We start from the raw sequence: 22,795 nt of genomic DNA on the forward strand, positions 1-22,795 counted from the left end.
TTTGCTTTCTTGTCTTACCAATGCACACACATTTATGGCCTAAATAATGAGTGCAACAGGAAGTGATAGATTGTGGTTTGTATGCTATAAGCCGTAATGACATTGCAGTGCATTGCATTCGTTTGTGTTAATATGTTCTTCATTATAAGAACCATTTTTGCTTATGAACAGAATAGAACAGAAGCCCATTTTCACTGAACCTTGATTTACACCAGTGCGAAAAAATCTCCCTTTGCTTTGTTTTCATGTATCATTAGCGCTGTAAAAGAATTATTACACATTGTTAAATGCTTAATGGTAGATTTTCTTCACTGTTTCCAACAGATGGGATGAGTGTTACTGAATAGTCTTTTTTTTTTTTTGCTTTTTCAATGCATTTTTTAGGGAAGCGGAAGAAAGAGTGAGGTGGCGGAAGTGAGGGAGAGGGTGATAAAGAGAAAAAGTGACTATGGAGTCACTATCAGCTGAGTCAGCCACAGTGGATGAGTTGGTGGAGGCGTGCATCAATGCTTTTGGTCAGTCATGTTTGTCTATATAATTTTATTTCTATGAACTTATTGACTTAATCCTTTTTTCTGTCCAATGTAGAGTAAAAATGTTTTTGTTTGCTTTTATTTACTTTTCTCCAGATGACACAGAGAAACTAAAGGACTTGTCATTGGTCCGGATGTTTCTGATGATGCACCCCTGGTACCTGTCATCCATAGACCTGGCCAAGAAATTCCTGTTCAAGTATCCTCACTAATATACGCTTATTTATAATTTTGACTCCTGTATAACAATGTATCGCAAAGTTCTGAGGTTGTGTTGTGTATTCCAAATGAAGCTTTGTTTCCTGATTACCATCAGTACATCATTATGTTGCTTTAGAATAACAAGCAAACACACCAGCAAATACAGAAGTACAATCAAACATGGAAAAAAAAGAAATGTGGAAATGCAATGATAGCTGTTCCATTCTGTGTCTACTAAAAACAAAGAGAGGAAGATATTTGATCTCTGCTTTTGTTTTTTATTTAAATAATCTTGTAAAATACATGTGTCAGGTTGCATATATTAATATGAGTAATACAAGTAAGTGCATAAAAAAAGCAGCGGTCCCCAAACTTCTTGCATCACATGCAGGACAGTTTTTCACACAGAACTGGTCATAAATTGGCATAGACTGAAGTGGTCATTTAAAAATGCCCTGCAGGCTATGAAAGTCAATAAAAAGGAAATAAATAAAAAACTATTTATACTTTATACCAGCCCGTTACTGGTAGGTGGCTCGGTGGTTGGGGTCCCTGCTTTAAAGTACAGGTGTATAGCAGTTTATTTAAAGCTTCATTAGGGTCAATTCAAAATGTCTGTACTGAGGGTTAAACCCTGGACTGGTTAAGTAACATCAAACAATCTAATCCTTAGGCAAAAAAAAAAAGGATATAGACATGCAAACTAAATAAGGATTACAACAGTACAGGTAAACACAGTTTGGCAGCAAACCAGTTACTGGACAGGGGTGGAGACCTAAAACAAAGGCACATGTCAGTGTAAACAAAAGCTCATACACAACTAAAACTTCACAACAGAAAAACAGACTTTATTTTTTTAACACCGGACACCACAAAGGATGTTAAAAGAGGAAGTTTGTGACTGTTATATGCTGATTTTTTTAAACTGTGGTAGGAAACTGTATAGAAAGTTGAAACCACAAAACTTTCAAAGAATCTTGTATGACTGTATGATGAGGTTGCATCGACTTGACCCTTCAATATTCCCCATTCAGTACGTTTCATTCTAATCTCCATCGATTACATTTGGAGTATGTAGTTATGTCTGTATTAATGCTACATACGTTATCCACTTTATTGCGAAAACCTGTCTTTCTGATCTCTTGTCCTCTCCCAGGGATGTTCTTTTGCTCTTAAGGCATGCGTGCCACTCAAAACACCTCGAACATCTCATCACCATATGTCAAACGTATCTCATGTCAAACGTCTCCGAGGCAGTTTTGCCCTGTTTCATGATGAGTTCAACGTTTGCCCTTTGTTCTAATTGGCTGTCTATGATGAAATCGCAGACATGTTAACACATGTGGTCAGAATAACAGCAGTTAGCATCATTAGTATTGTAACTTTTTGATACTCATTCAGCCTTAGGGGAGTTTTCCATAGCCAATTGCCAATTACCCTATGGAAATGTTTTTAACAAGTAGAAGATCAGTTTATAGATTTTTTTTTCATATTTCATGACAAAATATTTTTCCTTGATGTGAATGGAGTGTTTGAAGCTAAGGACTGACAACACAATACTTTTCGAATGATGAGTTTATTTAGTTGAGGAAAATTCATAGAAAAATCTCTCAACAATACCCGAGTCTTTTCGAATAATCCAGAAATTTCAATATCACCCAAACCAACGTGAAGCTTTAAAGCAAAGGCAGAAAAATAATACATCCTTTAAAATACGTATTTGCTTAGTTGCTGCTGCTGTTGTTCTGAAAATCATTATATTGGGCTGGATGATAATTTTGCATTATATTGCACTACTATTAAGCACCTCATCCAGGCTTTTGTCAGCTTTGCCAGTTTAAAAGGCTGATAGTTACTTACAATGATCTTGATATCGGAGGAGCAGTAATTAATTCCTGGTGAATAAAGGAGTGTTAATGAGACTTAATTAAATATCAGGTCTCAGGAGGAAAGCTGCACTGCCGAGCTCAGGAGTCAAATCTGCCACCTAGTCAAGTAAGTGCACTAATTATTCACACTTCTCTCAGTGCCTTGCACAGTTACAGTGTTTGGCATTTGATTTATACAATATGCGTAACTTTCATGAAACGTAGGTTCATTAAACTAGAATACAGACATTTCTTGGTCGCAAAAGAATTCACCCTCTCGTTAACTCCACACTGTTTGTGATTGTAGCTAGGCTATGTCTCCATTAGTTCTGTACATCCGGGTCCTGATAGGATAGTCCATTTTTTTTGGTTCACACTCTGTCACATTGGATCAAGGCCACTAGTAAAGCCTTGCCAGACATTCTCATTTTGATTGACGGCTAATTATGTGACTTCTGATGGCTGCTGGTTCCACCAGAACCTTTTTTAGAGGTTTCACAGCAAGAGGGGTGAATACTTATGCAAATGATTAAATCTATTGCTCTTGCATTCTATCTCTCTGCACCTCTATCCAACCATTATCTATTGTTTATCGGTTTCAACTTTGAATGTGCATGTGTTGTGTCATTTATTTCGGTCAGATAACATCTTGATAGTTTTTTTTTCTCTTAAATGATTTGTCTACAACCTGCCATTCATTCAGTCATCTTTCTTTGGCCCCATGGTTGCCTGCTAGTGCATTTGTAGGTCTTATATCAAAGATTGCACATCATTTGTCTCACTTTGTTTCCTTGTAGGTTCTGGATCTCAGAGTTTCCTGTCGAGTTCAACCTTAATCCGGCTTTGGCTGAACAGATTCGAGATTTGAGGGATCAGCTAAACACTGAGGGCAATGAGCAGGGGAGTCAGCTCATCGATGTTGAGAGTGTGTAAGTGCATATGCACACACACACACACACACACACACACACACACACACACACACACACACACACACACAAACACACACGCTTTTTAAAAAACATTTTCCTCAAATGTGATCATTTTCCTTTTTCAGACCCTCATATAAGTGGAAGCGTCAGGTAACCCAGCGTGTGCCATCCATGTCAAAGAAGAGGAAGATGTCTCTTCTCTTTGAACATTTGGATGCCTCAGAGCTTGCAGAACATCTTACCTACATGGAGTATAAGTCCTTTTGCAAAATTCTGGTGTGTGCCCACAAATGCGTTTACTTACGCTTAGGGTTGCAAACCTCTGGGAATTTTCAAGTTTGAAAATTTTTCAAGAGAATATATGGGAATTACAGGAGTCTAAACTGTAAATTAACAAAATTGCAGATTAGCCTATAATGGAGAACTTAAATGTTGTTTGAAAAAAACATAATTGCGGGACAATCTTGTTAAAAAATATTTAAAATGTTATATATTACTATATACTGTATAAACAATATCTTATTACTACTGCACCTATTGTACATATGGACCCATACCCTTATTTAACATGCTGCAATTTATTGTAAATAGGACACTTGTGTAGTTCTGTAGAATTACTGGAAATTTGCAACCCTTCTTATGGTAAAATATAGTGCAGATATGACACTAGTTTGGTTTTATGGCAAATCACAGGCTCCAGTCAATGCTCTAAATGATTACATAGAGACATAAATGTATATTAAGGACTGTCCTTAAAACTGAATGTATATAAAGGACTGTTCTTAAAACAGCTTTCTGTGAGGACATGCTGTAATATTTGCTCTATGACAAGCTGGCCTTGTGCATCATGTGTTTAGTTCCAGGACTACCACAGCTTCGTGAGACATGGCTGCACGGTGGATAACCCAATCCTGGAGCGCTTCATCACGCTCTTCAACAGCGTTTCCCAGTGGATTCAGCTTATGGTGCTCAGCAAACCCACAGCCCAGCAGCGTGCCACCGTCATCACACACTTCGTACGAGTCGCACAGGTCAGTCCAATTATGAGCCACTTAATAAGCGACAGTGTAAACACTATACTTATACTGCTCTTCAGTCCATATGCATCTGCTAAGGGCAGATAAAGCTCAAACCTACAGTGCCTTGCGAAAGTATTCGGCCCCCTTGAACTTTGCGACCTTTTGCCACATTTCAGGCTTCAAACATAAAGCTATAAAACTGTAATTTTTTGTGAAAAATCAACAACAAGTGGGACACAATCATGAAGTGGAACGAAATTTCTTGGATATTTCAAACTTTTTTAGCAAATAAAAGACTGAAAAATTGGGCGTGCAAAATTATTCAGCCCCCTTAAGTTAATACTTTGTAGCGCCACCTTTTCCTGCGATTACAGCTGTAAGTCGCTTGGGGTATGTCTCTATCAGTTTTGCACATCGAGAGACTGACATTTTTGCCCATTCCTCCTTGCAAAACAGCTCCAGCTCAGTGAGGTTGGATGGAGAGCATTTGTGAACAGCAGTTTTCAGTTCTTTCCACAGGTTCTCGACTTTGACTTGGCCATTCTAACACCTGGATATGTTTATTTGTGAACTATTCCATTGTAAATTTTGCTTTATGTTTTGGATCATTGTCTTGTTGGAAGACAAATCTCCGTCCCAGGCTCAGGTCTTTTGCAGACTCCATCAGGTTTTCTTCCAGAATGGTCCTGTATATGGCTCCATCCATCTTCCCATCAATTTTAACCATCTTCCCTGTCCCTGCTGAAGAAAAGCAGGCCCAAACCATGATGCTGCCACCACCATGTTTGACAGTGGGGATGGTGTGTTCAGGGTGATGAGCTGTGTTGCTTTTACGCCAAACATAACGTTTTGCATTGTTGCCAAAAAGTTCGATTTTGGTTTCATCTGACCAGAGCACCTTCTTCCACATATTTGGTGTGTCTCCCAGGTGGCTTGTGGCAAACTTTAAACGACACTTTTTATGGATATCTTTAAGAAATGGCTTTCTTCTTGCCACTCTTCCATAAAGGCCAGATTTGTGCAGTATACGACTGATTGCTGTCCTATGGACCGAGTCTCCCACCTCACCTGTAGATCTCTGCAGTTCATCCAGAGTGATCATGGGCCTCTTGGCTGCATCTCTGATCAGTCTTCTCCTTGTATGAGCTGAAAGTTTAGAGGGACGGCCAGGTCTTGGTAGATTTGCAGTGGTCTGATACTCCTTCCATTTCAATATTATCGCTTGCACAGTGCTCCTTGGGATGTTAAAAGCTTGGGAAATCTTTTTGTATCCAAATCCGGCTTTAAACTTCTCCACAACAGTATTTCGGACTTGCCTGGTGTGTTCCTTGTTCTTCATGATGCTCTCTGCGCTTTAAACGGACCGCTGAGACTATCACAGTGCAGGTGCATTTATACGGAGACTTGATTACACACAGGTGGATTCTATTTATCATCATTAGTCATTTAGGTCAACATCATTCAGAGATCCTCACTGAACTTCTGGAGAGAGTTTGCTGCACTGAAAGTAAAGGGGCTGAATAATTTTGCACGGCCAATTTTTCAGTTTTTTATTTGTTAAAAAAGTTATAAATATCCAATAAATTTCATTCCACTTCATGATTGTGTCCCACTTATTGTTGATTCTTCACAAAAAATTACAGTTTCATATCTTTATGTTTGAAGCCTGAAATGTGGCAAAAGGTCGCAAAGTTCAAGGGGGCCGAATACTTTCGCAAGGCACTGTATGTGCTTGGTGTGCATGTTTTCCACTTCCACTTTTTTTTTTTTTTTAGCTCAGGCACATAAATGAAAGCACAGAATGACACTTTGAGTACTCCGTTTATTTTATTCATCAAACATGCCGTGACATCTTTGCAGTGAATCATTTTAAAAGTGTTTGTACAATAGTGATTACCAGAAAAAAAGTAGAAGCCTAATTTTATTATCTGAGCCAAACCTTCTAGCTAACCAAGATCTAGCAATTACAAATGTATTAATATGGTTCATTAAACAGTGCTTCAGTTGAAACTGGCTCCTTTTTTGTGTCATTCAAAACTAAATGTGCACATTTTTATAAATTCACTGATATGTTTGAATTGAGACTTTTAAATTCATTTTTATTTGTATAGCGCTTTTAACAATAAACACTGTCTCAAAGCAGCTTTACAAAGATAAAGTAGTTATAAAGTCGTATAAACAATGTATAAGTTTAGTCCCTATAGGTTTGTTCCTTATAATTGTTTAAAAGTTTATCCATAATGTGTGAGATAGTATCAAATGTGGCAAAGAAAAAACTCCCTGAGAAGGCATGAGGAGGAAACCTTGAGAGGAACCAGACTTATCTGCGTGGTACCGAATGTTCATTCATTTGCAGGTCCATAATTGTTGTGTTAAAGTTAAATACAAAAATGTTCATGCAAACTGTGGTCCTGATCCACTATAGTAGACTGTTGATATTAATTACTAATTAATTAATTAGTTGCTCAGTAACTTCATGGATCTTTAGGCTGTTGAGATGGAACCATTCCCAGCTGCTCTCTCCAATTGAAGAGAACTCCATCCAGAGGTAGGGCATCGGGAATAATAAAAAATGGATTGGGCAGATCCGAAGGAAAGAAAAGGACAGGAACACTGACCACTAGTACCTCAGGAGCATGTTTGACTAGACAGAGAGGGAGAGGGAGAAAGAGAGAGAGAGAGAGAGAGAGAGAGAGAGAGAGAGAAGGACAGAGGGTTAAAAAAGATAACGGTAAGAAAACGATGAAAATTCACCTTAATTTAAAGAGGTTTCAATAATTTCATTGCATTTTAATGCTATGTTTAATTGCTTTTATTGTAGGTCGAATTTTATAGCTGAACCACAAACAAATTACTGTTTAATATTTCAGAGAGGAGTCTCTAAAGTCAAAGTTTTGTAACAGATGCAAAGCTGTTTCTCTCCATTTCCCTCGAATTCTTTGTGCTTACCCAATTCACCAATTTCTCATGAGCCTGCAATTGTGCATGCAGCTCCTTTATCTTTACAAAGTCATCATTTATTAATGTTACTCACTCTGTCACGGAGCAGCACAGCCTGAGCCTTGTTGAGAAGTTCACATCTCACAGCCGGGCGCATGAATTGCACCTGCGTCCAAACAGGACAGAACAGGACATTGTCCAAATCCACTTTTATGGAATGAAACCTTCAGCTCTGATGTTTCCCTTTTTTCGTACTGTGGGACATCCTGGAGTAGTAGCTCTCTGGGATGCACTTACCCCCCACTCATTTTCTTCCTGATCCCTCATCGTTTCTCACAGTATCCCTTCTTTGATAACGTGGAGTTTTTTTAACGTGGAGTCAGTAACATTAACATCAAGAGGCTCGATCATAAACCTGGCTGATGTAATTAACCACTTTACTTTCTGATGCGTGGTTTGTTTGATTTAATGGATGCACTGAAGATAAAAATGTGGCTTGAACAGAAAGGCTTTTGTGACTCTGTGTGTGTGCATGTGTGTGTTGAAGCAGCTGGAGCTGGATTGATTTGTGCACTGTGTATGTGTGAGTGTGGGTTGAAGGGCAGAGGATGTCTCCCATAGAGCCTCATTCATGAAGCCTTACTGGTGTACACATCCCATTCAGTCTCTAGAACAATTAAACAATGCAGCCATATTAGTATATTAGTAGTGCATGTTACACGCTGTGTGTGTGTGTGTGTGTGTGTGTGTCTTTGTGTTTGTGTCCTCATTTTTCAAGAGTCTAACTTTATCTGCTTTCCCAATCCTTCCTTCCTCTGCATCAGTGTCTCCCTCCTCTCGTAGTTCTCCCTGCCAGGCTAATACCTCAACAGCCACATGCTGGCTTTAACTGTCTCTCTTTCTCTTGTTCTCTCTCTCTCTCTCTCTCTCTCTCTCTCTCTCTCTCTCCTTTTATTTCTCTATACAGCTCAAATGTTTTCAACCCGATGTTGTCACATAGATCACTGTAACTGTGAATAATATTTTGTTTACAAGATTCTCCTTTCTGTTTAGAAACTGTTGCAGCTGCAGAACTTTAACACTCTCATGGCAGTGGTTGGAGGCCTCAGTAACAGCTCCATCTCCAGGCTTAAAGACACACAGGCCCACATCAGTAATGACACCAACAAGGTACTATGCACATAGACACAGTACTCATCATCACCATACTTATAATAACTCATAATAACTTGCACATTCTCCAGTTGCTTTTTGTTTCGGCTTCTCCCATTAGGGGTTGCCACAGCGGATTATCCGTCTCCATACCCTGTCCTCTACATCTGCCTCTTTCAAACCAACTACCTGCATGTCTTCCCTCACCACATCCATGAACCTCCTCCTTGGTCTTCCTTTTTTCCTCCTTCCTGGTGGCTCCATCCTCAGCATTCTCCTACCGATATACCCCATGTACCTCCTCTGCACATGTCCAAACCATCTCAATCTCACCTTCCTCACCTTGTCTCCAAAACATTCTGCATGCACTGTCCATCTAATAAACTCGCTTCTAATTCTGTCCATCCTCGTCACTTCCAAACAATATTCACCACGTCTTCAGCTCTGCTACCTCCAGCTCAACCTCCTGTCTTTTACTCACTGCCACTGTCTCTAAACCATACAACATCGCAGGTCTCACCAAACTTTTCCTTTCACTGTTGCAGATACTCTTCTATCACAAATCACTCCTGCTATCACTCTTCTCCACCCACTCCACCCTGCCTGCACTCTTTTCTTTACTTCTCTAAACACTCTCCATTACTTTGCACTGTACCTCAGGTACCTGAACTCCTCCACCTTCTCCACCTCTTCTCCCTGCAACTGCACCACTCCACTGCCTTCACACACATGTACTCTGTCTTACTCCTACTGACTTTCATTCCCCTTCTCTCCAGCACATACCTCCACCTCGCCAAGCTCTTCTTAACCTGCTCCCTACTCTCACCACAAATTACAATATCATCCGCAAAACATCATAGTCCACGGAGACTCCTGTCTGACATTGTCTGTCAACCTGACCATCACCACTGCAAACAGGAAAGGGCTCAGAGCTGATCCTTGATGCAGTCCAACCTCTACCTTGAACCAGTCTGTCGTATATTTACACATTTATACAAGAAAAGTCACTCTCAATGCATGCTTCCTTCTTCTACCAATTCTGCATTTCTCTCTTAACTTACTGTCTTCCTTTCTTTTTCTCTTCCTCCCTTCTTTCGTACATTTGCCATATTTTCTTCCTTACATTATTCTATCTTTCTATTTTCCCTCCTTTTTCCTTTTCATGTCCTTCATTAAAGAATTGTAATGTCATAATTTCCTGCTTTTCTTTTCCGAATGCTCCAGATCTTTAACAGTCTGCTGGATCTGGTGACATCAAGCGGGAACTACAGTCAGTACCGGCGGCGTTTTTCTGAGTGTTTGGGTTTTCGGTTCCCGATCCTGGGAGTTCATCTGAAGGATCTGATCGCGGTGCATGTGGCTCTGCCAGATTGGGCAGATGATGAGAAAACGCGTGTTAATCTGACCAAGACACAACAGCTGTACTCCATACTGCATGAGCTGGCACTGGTCCAGACCATGTCACCCAATATAGACGCCAGCACAGACCTGCTTAACCTTCTCACGGTAGGACTCTGTGTGTCTCTGTGTGTGTCTGTATTTGTGTGCTTTTTTAAAAACTGGTCAAGTAATTTGATCGCATTGTATGTTCCCAGAATATCTACATATCCCAATCAGATAACTACCTAATACTATATAAAGTAAGCAATAAAGCTACCATATACCATTTCTTCACCTGTTTGTTACATACATCTGTCTGTATTGCACGTGTTTCAGTGTGTTGCAATTTGGGATTGTGTGTATGTTTGCAGATTGTATTGTGTGTTAGTATGGGATAACGCTACATATGGTTGCGACAGATGCTTCAGCAATACTGCTTGTTTGTTTACATGAAAGTTTTGTCTGTGTCTACGTTTGAATCTTTTAGTAATTAAACAGATAGCCTTGTTTCTTCAACCTCTACAAGTGGTACCAACATATGCTTGGAAAATGTGCACTGAGTTACATTCTTGTCTTTCTCATACATAGGAAAGTGCTATGTGTACTTCTGGGAATTCTGTTCTGGAAATCCTAGAATAGAATACATTGGAAATAGAGTAGGGCTGGGTAATACAAACATATATTGTTGATAAGATATACCTTTATTCATCCCACAGTGGGGAAGTTTCTTGGTTTTCGCATATCCCAACTCATCTGGAAGCTGGGGTCAGAGCGCAGGGTCAGCCATGGTACGGCGCCCCTGGAGCTGATAGGGCTAAGTGCCTTGCTCAAGGGCTCAACAGTGGCAGCTTGGCAGTGCTGGGGCTTGAACCCCTGACCTTATGAGCAGTAACCCAGAGCCTTAACCACTGGACCACCACTGCCTGTGATAAATGATGTCATGATACGCTTTTCTGAGATATTGTTGGTATTGTGATATGTTTTAATGCAGTTTGGATGTGTTAATAGTATTGATATATAACCCACAGACTGCATTAAATGTATTTTATATAGAGGAGTAGAAATGTGTTTGGTTGTTTATTTTTCAGCTAGGAAAAGTTAAACAGTATATTTTGGCCAAAAGTCTATACAACTTACATAATTATTGTGGGGCTACAAATGTAATATAAGAAATAATATATATAATATATGGAAATAGTTTGTGGACATCTTACTATAAGACTTGTATGCGCTTTTTGACATCCTCTTTCAGATTGAATCCCCATTTGCTGTTATAATAACCTCCACTCTTCTGGGAAGATGTTGCACTTTAAAGTATAGTTATTAAGATTTGTGCTCATTCAGTCACAAGGGTGTTAGTAAAGTCAGGTACTGATGTATGTGTGTTAGGAGGCCTGGGGTGCACTCAGTTTTGTTTTGGGTCAGAGCTCTCAAGCAGGACACTCAAGATCTTCCACTGTAACCCGTGTAAACTTTGTCATGCTGTAACAGGTTGTGTTCTCCAATTCAAGGGAAAATCGCTACCGCTATCCAAATACATACTATACTATTGTGTGCCTTCATCCTTTTGGTAACAGTTTTGGGAAGAACCACATAACACAATCTCTTAGACCACGCTTACCAGAGGTTTAAAACCAAACTTAAATCGAATCAATAAAGATTGACTCCAGTTTTACAAAATGTTTTACTTTTTAATCTGCATTATATAAGGCAAAAAAGAAGTAAGTTGTATACAAGTTGTATTAAATATATAAAAAATAATATACAGTGTGTATATATATATATATATATATATATATATATATATATATATATATATATATATATATATATATATATAAACATCTCCACATTATAAGCATATTTATTGTACTTTCTAACTGAAGTATTCTGGCAGCCCTGAATTTGAAACAAAGCTGTTTTATAACATGTAAATGAATAATTCCTTTCATTTTGCAGGTGTTTATTGATTATCCTGGCAGTAGCTATTTGGATGAATAGGGGACAAAACACTTCTTTTGAATAATAATACATTTTATTTTGTTTTTTTGTTGAGGCACAAATAAAAAACAATGTGTGTGTGTGTGTGTGTGTGTGTGTGTTTGAGGAGTGAGATTTTTTCTTTCAAGTGTAATTTAGAGTGAGAGTGAGTTATAAGCATAGAAAAACAGAAAAGCATAGAAAAAAAGAGAGCATGTATCCGAAATGGCACCTTTTCACCCTAGAATATTTCCTGAACATATTTTTTCTTGTACATTTCTTAACATTGTTAAGAAATCGACATTCCTCTGTGGAGGAGTCGCAATACAAGCATAAATTCTAAAAATTAGGACGAGGGAATGAAGCAAATGCACTCTCCTACTTGTAAGTGAGGATTTCTCAGACATACCCACTCGTAAGCCCTTTGATAGTTTACAGCAGCATGCTGAGGAATTTTTCCCTGGAAGGAAATTATGTTTACACACTAAAGTATTTGTGCACTGACACTAGAGAGACCCTGATGACATGTTTCCTGAACAAACACAAATCACACACTATGGCTTTGGAAACCGGAACTAATCGCTAATTTATCTAATATAAATTGTGTCATATTTGAGTTAAAAGCAATAATCAGGTTTGCTATCAGTGTCAGCGAAACAGTGGGATCACGTGTAAAAAGATAAAAAATATTCATTGAAGAAAAATTTACATGTGAGTTATAATTATAGTAAATAAGGGAAAAGAACATGAAGGGCAGCATGCTGTTATAGGAATTGAATCAATGAACAGGTATAATCGTATAGGTTGTATATTTACATTTATTTGGCAGATGCCATTATCCAGAGCGAGAGTTAAGAGCTTTACTCAAGGGGAAGAGCAATTGCAGGTTGGCTATGCTGGGATTTTACCTCACAACCTTCTGATCAGAAGTCAAACAGCTGAACCACTGAGATACCACACAAGTTACTGATCGCACGATGCCAATGATTATTCTCCGTTTTGCAGTGTTTTATAAATAATAAATAAATAAATAATAAATAAATGCCTCACTTCAGCTGTTTTCTTAAATGGGGTTCGTGCTTTTTCTGAACATGTACCCAGATTCTAAGCACAGACAGTACTTGGTGCTTGATATTATTGCTCATCAGTCAGAGAAATTGCCCATTCGAGTGCAAAATGGTCTCAGCAGCACATTTAGCCTCGGTGTGAATAATCAAAATGGATCCTGGCATGTACCAGCGAATGTCATACAAATTGAATATAGTTTTGTAGGAAGAATTATGGACTCAAAGACTTTTTTTTTCAAGTTGCTTCTTCCTTGGGAAAGCCACAAGCCACATGTACTACTTGTGCTGCTCTGTATTAGTAAATGTTCCTTGATTTTAAATGATGTGGTGTATGTTTGTGTGTTTTGGAGTAGGTATCACTGGACCAGTATCATACAGAAGATGAGATATACCAGCTCTCACTACAGAGGGAACCTCGAAGCTCCAAACCAGCTGTGAGTTACGGACCTGTTCATTTCCACTATCACACTTTCCCATCGTACTACGCTAGTATTTTAACGTTTCTTTGCTTGTGATTGGCTGATCAGAACTCAAACCCTGGTCCCAGCCTAGCAAATAAGCGACCATCGATGGTTGATGAGTGGGCGGCGTCGGTGAAACCTAAAGCAGATCCTGCCATCATCACCAAACACATTGAGAAGATGGTTGAAGTATGAACTTTTTTTTTTTTAAAGGACGGTTTAAGTTTTTAAGCTTCTGAATTCTTATTTTATAGAGTGAAATTAGTATGTACCATTTATATAGAATGTATCAGTAACCTCATTATTAAAATGGCAGAATTTATAGATAAATATGCCACAGAGAGGCAGTTTATCTTCCATCTCACTGAAAAAGCCTTGTATTACAAGTATGAGTAATTTCCATATTCAGGTTGTATCTTAAATATCAGCTAAAATTGTTAAAATGTACTATTATTACTATCTAACTTAGTGTCAAGGTTGTGCAGCAAATGATTTGTAAGTTTGATATTTTCTCAATACTATTATATGTAAAAAAAAAAAATTCCTGAAGAACTTATTTCGTAATTTATGTAATTCCAATGAAGCAAAAAAAATATAATAATTTAACTTGGAAGAACTGTTGTATCGAGCTAGGACTTGCATTTAACATCTTTCTTTTTATCCTTCTCAAAATGCTTACAATTTTCAGTAAATCAAATCATCTCACAGTAAACTAATGACTGTTTCAGAGCGAGAATAATCTGTCTTGTTTCCACGGTTGCAGTCTGTCTTCAAGAATTTCGACACCGATGGAGACGGCTATATTTCCCGTGAGGAGTTTGAGAGCATCAGGAACAATTTCCCCTATCTCAGCAAGTTTGGAGAGCTAGATACAAACCAGTGAGTTTGGAAACACTGACCTTTAGACGTGAAGTGCTGAACTTTAAAATTCAAGTACCATTAGAATGCTTGGCTTGATGTATCAGTGGGAAACAAATTGAAATCTGCAAGACCAAACACCAGATTTGTTCGGTCTGAGAATTAGCCTGAGTGTGAGCAATTTTTAATAAACAAATATGTTCTCCAGAAATAAACAAAACCTGGGTGGAAAATGTATGATTATAGTCTAATCTCTGACATCTGAAGCTATTTGTACAATAAATGTGATGGATGTTAGCATACAAAAAAATTGCACACAAAACTTTTAATGTTAAAAGGTTAAAAATACTGCATTTAGAAATCCACTTTTAGGTGTATGCTCTTGATTGCCAGTGCCATGAAGCAGCTCCTTATTGCATTGCTGATTATATCCAAGTAAAATGCAATTTGTTTCATACACAACATACACAAAGAACTTTTAAACATGAATATTTATATGAAAAAAAAAAAAGTTAAAAAGTAGAAATAAAAATTTAAATAAGTGCAATAAAATTGAAGCTAAAATGTAATAAAATCTTATTTGGATTAAAGATTTATTAGAACATAAATGCAAAGCTGGATTTTACATTTCTTAGTCAGAAGAGTGTGACAATTACCTAATCAAGTGCAGATATGCAAGAGGTAAACATTCTTTTTGCAATAGTTGTACAGTATGTGTGCAAAAAACCAGGTTGAGTTAGTGGATATTGTGATTATGATTCTAGGCTGTATTCTTAGTTTTTGATGTTCTTTAGGTTGAGAGTCCAATTTAGATTTAGATAGACTGCAGGTTAGGCAGCACATTGCTGATGGTACTATGCTCAGCTGATTGCACCACCACTTTCTGTTTGGAAAACCGAGATGTTTTTAAGTGGTGCAGGTGTCAAAGTTCCTGAGCAATTATCTTTATACTATTCCATACTTTCCATAAACCTGAAAATGGTCAAATGTTCATTTCTAGGTTTGTTGGCTCTAAATGATACAATGATTTATCATAGTCTTTATCTAATGTGATGATTTCATTCCAAGTCATCATGATTTTCACACACACATGTTCACGTAAAGGCAACTCACTGTTTTGCACAACTATTGTACATTCCATCCATAGTGATTTACTATCAGGACTCCTGACTATTTTTCTTTTTTTTTTTCTTTTGTTCTTTTTCCAGTCACTCCTTTTCCTTTTGCAGTTCAATTATTTTCCATTTAAACATCCTGTTTCTCTTGTACACTGTTAACCCAGCACATTTCTCTCTCTCTCTCTCTCTCTCTCTCTCTCTCTCTCTCTCTCTCTCTCCCCTCTTTCGCCATCAGGGATGGCAAGATCAGCAGGGAGGAGATGATAGATTACTTTATGAAGGCCAGTTCACTGCTGAACTGTAAGATGGGCTTCATACACACGTTCACCGAGACCACTTATGTTAAGCCCACCTTCTGCGAACACTGCGCCGGATTTGTGAGTATCTATTGCTCTAGCGAGATGGATGGAGAAATAGATTGGAAAACATATTTCTTACCAGATCCAATCAATTACTGGTACCCTTCAAGTAAATGGAGAAAAAAAAACACAATTATTTAAATATCTGCAAGAAGTGTGACTACAGATGGTCCCGAGTTACGATGGTTCAACTTATGATTTTTCGATCTTACGATCAGGATAGCGATACGACAAAATTGTACAAATATTTAAAATTCCGCGCAACAGGCAGCAGCGTACCATGTACGATAAGCGTATCTCTCGCTCTGTGAGATGCCCTGCTCTCGCTAGCGGTCGACAGAGTAAATTTGTCTCAGTGTGTATTTTTCTGTTTCAAACGGTTTTAAACAGCAATTTTAGTGATAAAAGCATGTCTTCCAAGCGCCCAAGTATGCGTTAAGCAGAAAAGACTGTCACAGTCATAGTAACATCTTCAACTTACGATATTTTTGACTTACGATGGGGTCGACGTAACGTATCTCCATCGTAAGTAGGAGACTACCTGTATTCCTCTTAACAATGATCAAATTTACTTGTCACTATTACTATACTGTGGTCTGAACTGAAGCAAAAATACCACATTTACGAACCTCAGAATATAAAGGAAAAGCTTTCTTTCTGGTTTTAGACCTTATAATCTCAGTGCTGTTATTCTCTACAGGGAAGGCTTCACTTAATTTATTTTGTACGCCTTACAATCATTTAATTTCAAATCAACGACAAAAGAAAAACATGGTAGGAAATTTATAATGCGTTCTTATACGTTTAGGCTCCAGTCATCATTTTATAAATGTAAAATTCATCTTAATTAATCTACTAATTTGTGATCATTTAAATGAAGGGTACGATTGGTTTTGGAAATGACCTATATTGTTTGTTTTGTATGTAAATTGGTATGTATATATACTTTGTATAAAACCAAGATATAAAGGAGTCTCCGAAATATCAGGCTATTTCTTTCTCTATCTTTCTTGGGAATTCTTTTTTCCTTTTTTTTACACCATGTATTTGACAAAGCTCCAAATACAGAATCCAAACTCCTCCACACATTCTGCCACTCAGCTGCTCATTCTACACTGTGTGTGTGTGTGTGTGTGTGTGTGTGTGTGTCTGTGTCTGAGTCTGTGTGTGCATGCACATAGGTCAGTGTGTATAGACAAAACCCATTGGCCTAAATTCACCACACTTCACCATATATGTTTTTTCAGGTTTTTTGTGCACACATAACTGTATTTCGTAGATCTGTTTAGTGAGAGATGCACAAGTGATTCTACAGTGAGATCTTGACAATGTTGTGTGTTTGTGTTGCTTTGTATTGCACCACCCTGAATGTTTTTTGTGTGATTTTAAAAAAAGCGAGGGCGATCGTTTGTATACATTCACTGTGTCAGTGTGTTTTGTGTGTGCGCTTGTGTTCTGGACCCTCAGATATTGCCTTGTATGCATGTGTGTGATGGTCTGGACGATCCTTTCATGTATTGTTCCTACACCATGATGTGAATGCATCTCTCTTGATCCTGACTCCCCCCTTTCCTTTTCTTTATCTGTTTGTTGCTTTTCTGTTTTTCTTTCCATTCATCCATCACTGTTCTTGTTTGGTGTATTTTCAAAAATAATTAACACAGTTTTTTTTGTTTTAGATATGGGGCTTTTATAAGCAAGGATACAAATGCAAAGGTAAGAACTATCACAGGAGACAATGTAAAAGAATAGCTGTTTATATAGGTTTCTATCGGAGCTGTTACTTCCTGAATTATACAAATACTAAAAAGTGTATGCACGTGTCTGTGTGAATGAGTTTTTGTGTACCTGCACTACCATGCTCTCCCATTATCTGCACTTAAGCCTGGTTTATTCTCGTAAAATGCAGGACGTTTGTGATTTTCTAAAACAGAAGAAGGTTCTGTGCAAATTAGAAACCATTTGCCAAACAAACGGGACAGGACAGTATACTATATCATCTATATATCTACAGAAAATGCAGCCAATTTATATAGAATGTGCAGAACATCTACAAATCAAGTTCTTCTTATCACTTACATCGCAGCAGCTATAAGCACCAGGATATGGTGAAGTGAAGATTGCTACCAAAAATTGCTAATCTGCCACGCCCTATATCATAGTCTTTTCAAATGCCAGAAAGCTTAAATACTACTAGAAAAGTTCTGACACTGCAAACCTTTTTCCAAAAACACTAAGCAAACATCTCCTTATACTAGGTTTATTTGCTAAAATTTTATCTGCTACACATGTCCATGTGAATGAGTTTGACTATAAAACTGGTAAGAAATTAGAACGGGAACATTTTTAAATAAACGTACATAAAATTTGAATTGCAACCTATTCAACATGTTTTGACCAATCAAAATCGAAACGATAATCAGGCTAAGGATAAGAGGTCGGCATCAGCAGTTAATTACTTTAACTATCGGCAAAAATCTATACCAATCCGTTTTTTCTGACTTTCGGTTCGCTGTCATTATTAGAGCGGCCTCTAGAGGCAACAGAGAGTGCTATATTATGTTATATTTATTATTAATCATGTATTATTAATATAATTATATTTATTAATTATTTTATTTATTTCACTTAGCTCATTTTCATGATTCAGAATTTTTTTTTTATTTTTGTAATAAAGTTCAGTACTATTTAACATGGAGTGTTATGTTTTTGTTTTTTATATCCATTATCCATTTAATAGGTAATTAATTAGTCATCAGCAAGTTCGATCCAACCTCATTATCAGTATCAGTTCATGGGCGAGCTCTTTTGAGGATAATGATAATCAGGGTGACTAGTTTCTAATTTCAGCATTCCTAAATCCTCATAAAAAAAACACAATACGTGTTTCCTTATTTTTTATTTTTTTTCCTGCTTGAGTTATGCATACTATCTAGGTCACTTATACGGATATCTCTGCTCTCTATTCCTGTCACGCTCTCACACCTACAGTTTTCTGTCCTGTCCTCATTTTTCTCTATTTCTCTATCGTTGTATCAGACTGTCCCTCCATCTCCAGGCTCATGCTGGTATCCATCACGTTAGGCGTGTTGTGTGTGTGTGTGTGTGTGTGTGGCGTGTGAAAGCACATTCCTTTCCCCAGTCCTGATGCACTTTTGCCACTCTTGTTAGCCCATTCCTCAGTTCCTCTTCTCCTCCCTCGATCTCTTCTGTTGCTTCATTTTTCACCTTACCTTTATTCTCGTTCCTGACTTACCCCATCCCTTGTTTCTTCTTTCGCCTTTTCTCCCAGTGTGTGGTGTGAACTGTCATAAGGCATGTCGTTCACGGCTAGCGGTGGAGTGTCGCAAACGGGCGAAGAGCATCAGTCACGAGACTCCGCCCGCCCTTCAAGCTCGCTCTTACAGCTTTCCGCCTCCATCTAACTCGCACTCTAATCTCCAGGACACAGGTATGCACATCCCCACATGCACACATACTGTACAGATGTGCACATACAGTCTATACAGTATACAGATGCTTATCACCTTACGAACGAGTTACGTTACGAACGACTGTTCGTAGCATGAATTTGTTCGTAAATTGTTACTGTGTTCGTTATTGACTACGTATATCTCCTAATGATGTAAAAGCTATAAATACTATTAAATAAACAATAAAATATACAAAAATAAATCAAAATAATCAGAATACTGTATAGAATATCTTTTATTGAGTAATAAAAAAATTATTAAAGAAATTTACGTAAATATTTTTTTCACTCGAGTCCAGTGTGCATCATGTAGAATCGTTATGGTCGACAACTAGTTAGCGGCGTCTCTCCTCCGTTATGAATTTTTTAGACTCCGAACTAATCTCACTTTGAGGACAGGTTTGTTTGTATACACAAAAGTTCGTAAAACGAATGTCCGTAAAGTAAAAATTTGTAAAGTGTCGAGCGAAGTTTTCCAATAATGGCAAAAAATTCTTTCATTAGCCTTGTGGTTGAAACTTACATAACATACTAATTATTCGAAATTTGTTTTCCTCAAGGAAGGTAAAGGTTGATTCATAACTGCTGTTAACTTGTGTCTATAGCTTCCAATTAAACAAATAATGTAATGTGTCTAACTGTCAACTTATTTACTATAACATTCGTTTTGTCTTGACTTGAAAAACACATTTTTAAGCCTTCCTACTTTATGCCCCAAAGTAGACATTTTTAAATTCACAAGGTGCTTCGGTTCGTTTAACATTTTTGTTCATGAAGTTGTTGTAGTTCAACTTGGAGAACATGCATACAGAAATTTTTGGCTGTGACTTTTTTAAATCTTCCACACGTACATAAGACAAGTGAGTAATTTGCTAAAATTGGATAGATATTTTTCACCTGGGTTTTATTTGCCAATTTGTTGTCTTGTTTTGTGTTGGACTGACCTCAGTCAATCTAAATCTCTGTACAAAAATCACAGAAAGTATTTAAATACTTGAAATTCAAGCACAGTGTTTAAAGGGTTCACCATATGCCAAACAAACATTTCAATTGGAAATAAATCAAAATAAAACGTTCAGGCGGACAGAGGATCAGACGGGTGATTTGCAAGGCAAATATTACTCTACATATTAGGCAGTGACAGTTGTTTGCACACACACACACACACACACACACACACACACACACACACACACACACACCTCTATAGGAGCTGTCAAGACAGAGGTGAGTCAGCCAGGTTAATTGCTTCCTCATCCTTGTATGAGGCTTAAATATATATATATATATATATATATATATATATATATATATATATATATATATATGTGTGTGTGTGTGTGTGTGTGTGTGTGTGTGTGTGTGTGTGTGTGTGTGTGTTTGTGCGCGTCTATAAATTGTCTCCAATAAGTTCTGTCTCACCAAGTGTCAGCTAGACTCGTCTGGCACGTCGCACGATCATCTTTCTATTTCCAACTCCCGCTCATCAGACTAGCATTATGTCAAATTAGTGTTGTAGCTCAACACAAAACTGGAAAACATCACCAGTGTGGAAAAAATTTTTGTTTATTTTTATTTTTTTTACTTCATCTGTGCTCTCTCTTTAGTGATTGCAGAGGAGGACCAGGAGGCACTGAGGGAGGCAGTGTTTGAAGCCCACCTTTAATACAGGTATCAGAGATTTACTTATTAACTCTATTTCAGTGGTATTATAATAAATTATCGGATGTTTTTGTTTAAATACAATTTGAGTATATATTAGGTGTGTAAGGCCACTATAATGCCACTATAATAATGCCACTATTTGTATTATGTTCTGTATTTGAATTTCAACCTAAAGTAGGCGTGGCCTGAAATGGAAGTGTTTGGCTTTTTTTCTGTTGTTTTTCCAATTTGGTCACCTGGCAGTTAACACCAAGCCCCATCTCTTTCCTATTATATGACCTACTAAATGGGCTAAGTGAAGGCTATCCCATGCTTCCTTTGATATAACTTCCTTTCACTGATATGAAGTTCTTGTGAACTGCTACTCATGCAACACCTTTGAAAGAGTTTACCCTCTTCTGCATCCATGAACTCCAGAGACATCCATGATTAGTAAATGTTGCTGTGATTGGCATTAGAGAAATGAGTACGCCATGCTGTACTTCCCTACCAGGACACTTTACATTTTGCGAAATCAGACATTTTGATGGAAGAAACTCCTGAGAAAGTTTTAGGCTCATGAACATTTTAATAGATATCGATCAGTGTTTGAATCAATAATATCATTATATTAATAGATCGGTGTGCTGAAAGTAACATTAGAAAATAATAAATCGGTGTGCTGAGAGTAACATAAGAGTCTTTTTACATAAACTGAGTTGATTCAGCAAAGAGTCATGTGACAAAAATGATAATAGGAACATTATAGTCATAATAACTTTGGATACTCAAGAACATTTAAAGGCAAACACTTGTATTTTTACTTAAGTGAAAGTTAAAATGGAGCACTTTTACTATTACTGGAGTATTTCTACTTTAACTTAAGTACATAGTTTGTGCACTTCATTCATTACTTCAAAAAGAAGTCTTAAAGGTACTGAAAGCATTGCCAGTATGGTCTGTGTTTTTACACAAATAGTTTTTTTAAATCCTTTGCTTATTTGTTGTCCTACACCTCTAGTCTGATTAAAAATGCACTTCTTGTTTGCATCATTATGGTTCATGGCTCTCAGGTCCCTGGCAGAAGATTAACACTTGGAAAACATCCTGCTGTCCACTCACCTCAGCTCAGCTCAGCTGTAATCCTAATCATACAGAGAGAAAAAAGCTTGAAGGCGATGAGTATAAATGGCACCTCTTCCAACAACACTGGTCTGTTAGTAGCCTAAATCAGATGTCGTCATGCGATTTTTACTACTCGGAATAGATTGTGCCCAGGCGCAGCTCCAGGACTAATATGTCAGCATGCTTCCATCTTGTGGATGAGAGCTGCAAGTGCAAAGCAGATTAAGCACTTGTTCCTCTACATAATCTTGTTTTTATTTCTTGAATGTGATATTTTTATATGTATTATCTATTTGTCAGTAGTGTTCATGTTTATATATATATATATATATATATATATATATATATATATATATATATATATATATATATATATATATGGTTTAAAAGTAATATTTTAGTGATCAGTGAGACTAATATGAAAAACAAATCCTGTTACAGATTTTACACACACACACACACACACACACACACTTTCTGTGAGGATCATATTAATAGTGAACATAACACATTCATATCATATTATAATGCATCCATCCACTATGCACATCATAAATAACTATCTATAGCTACTTATAGCTCTCACATTGTAACACTAATACAAAAATTAGCCAATGTTTTTATAGTGCATCATGAGAACTGCATTTGTTTTTACATTTCTAATATAAATTGTTTATCCACAACTA

General features: G+C 37.4%; 1 protein-coding gene across 1 annotated transcript in view; it reads left to right on the forward strand.

The window, feature by feature from the left end:
- The window catches only part of LOC124381478 (RAS guanyl-releasing protein 2-like), a 41,916-nt gene extending 19,481 nt beyond the window's left edge, over positions 1-22,435 (forward strand). The window contains exons 2-17 of the mRNA XM_046843169.1: positions 385-515; positions 630-732; positions 2,673-2,729; positions 3,400-3,531; positions 3,660-3,810; positions 4,392-4,565; positions 8,547-8,663; positions 9,870-10,151; positions 13,426-13,506; positions 13,600-13,722; positions 14,297-14,412; positions 15,745-15,886; positions 17,548-17,584; positions 19,161-19,319; positions 20,948-21,011; positions 22,058-22,435. Of these exons, the coding sequence (XP_046699125.1) occupies positions 449-515; positions 630-732; positions 2,673-2,729; positions 3,400-3,531; positions 3,660-3,810; positions 4,392-4,565; positions 8,547-8,663; positions 9,870-10,151; positions 13,426-13,506; positions 13,600-13,722; positions 14,297-14,412; positions 15,745-15,886; positions 17,548-17,584; positions 19,161-19,319; positions 20,948-21,006 (1,800 nt within the window). The 5' untranslated portion in view covers positions 385-448 and the 3' untranslated portion in view covers positions 21,007-21,011; positions 22,058-22,435. The remainder of the gene's footprint in view (positions 1-384; positions 516-629; positions 733-2,672; positions 2,730-3,399; positions 3,532-3,659; positions 3,811-4,391; positions 4,566-8,546; positions 8,664-9,869; positions 10,152-13,425; positions 13,507-13,599; positions 13,723-14,296; positions 14,413-15,744; positions 15,887-17,547; positions 17,585-19,160; positions 19,320-20,947; positions 21,012-22,057) is intronic.
- The last annotated feature ends 360 nt before the right edge of the window (positions 22,436-22,795 follow it).

This window comes from Silurus meridionalis, chromosome 28 (genome assembly GCF_014805685.1).
Source record: "Silurus meridionalis isolate SWU-2019-XX chromosome 28, ASM1480568v1, whole genome shotgun sequence".
In the NCBI taxonomy this organism is placed as follows: Eukaryota; Metazoa; Chordata; class Actinopteri; order Siluriformes; family Siluridae; genus Silurus; species Silurus meridionalis.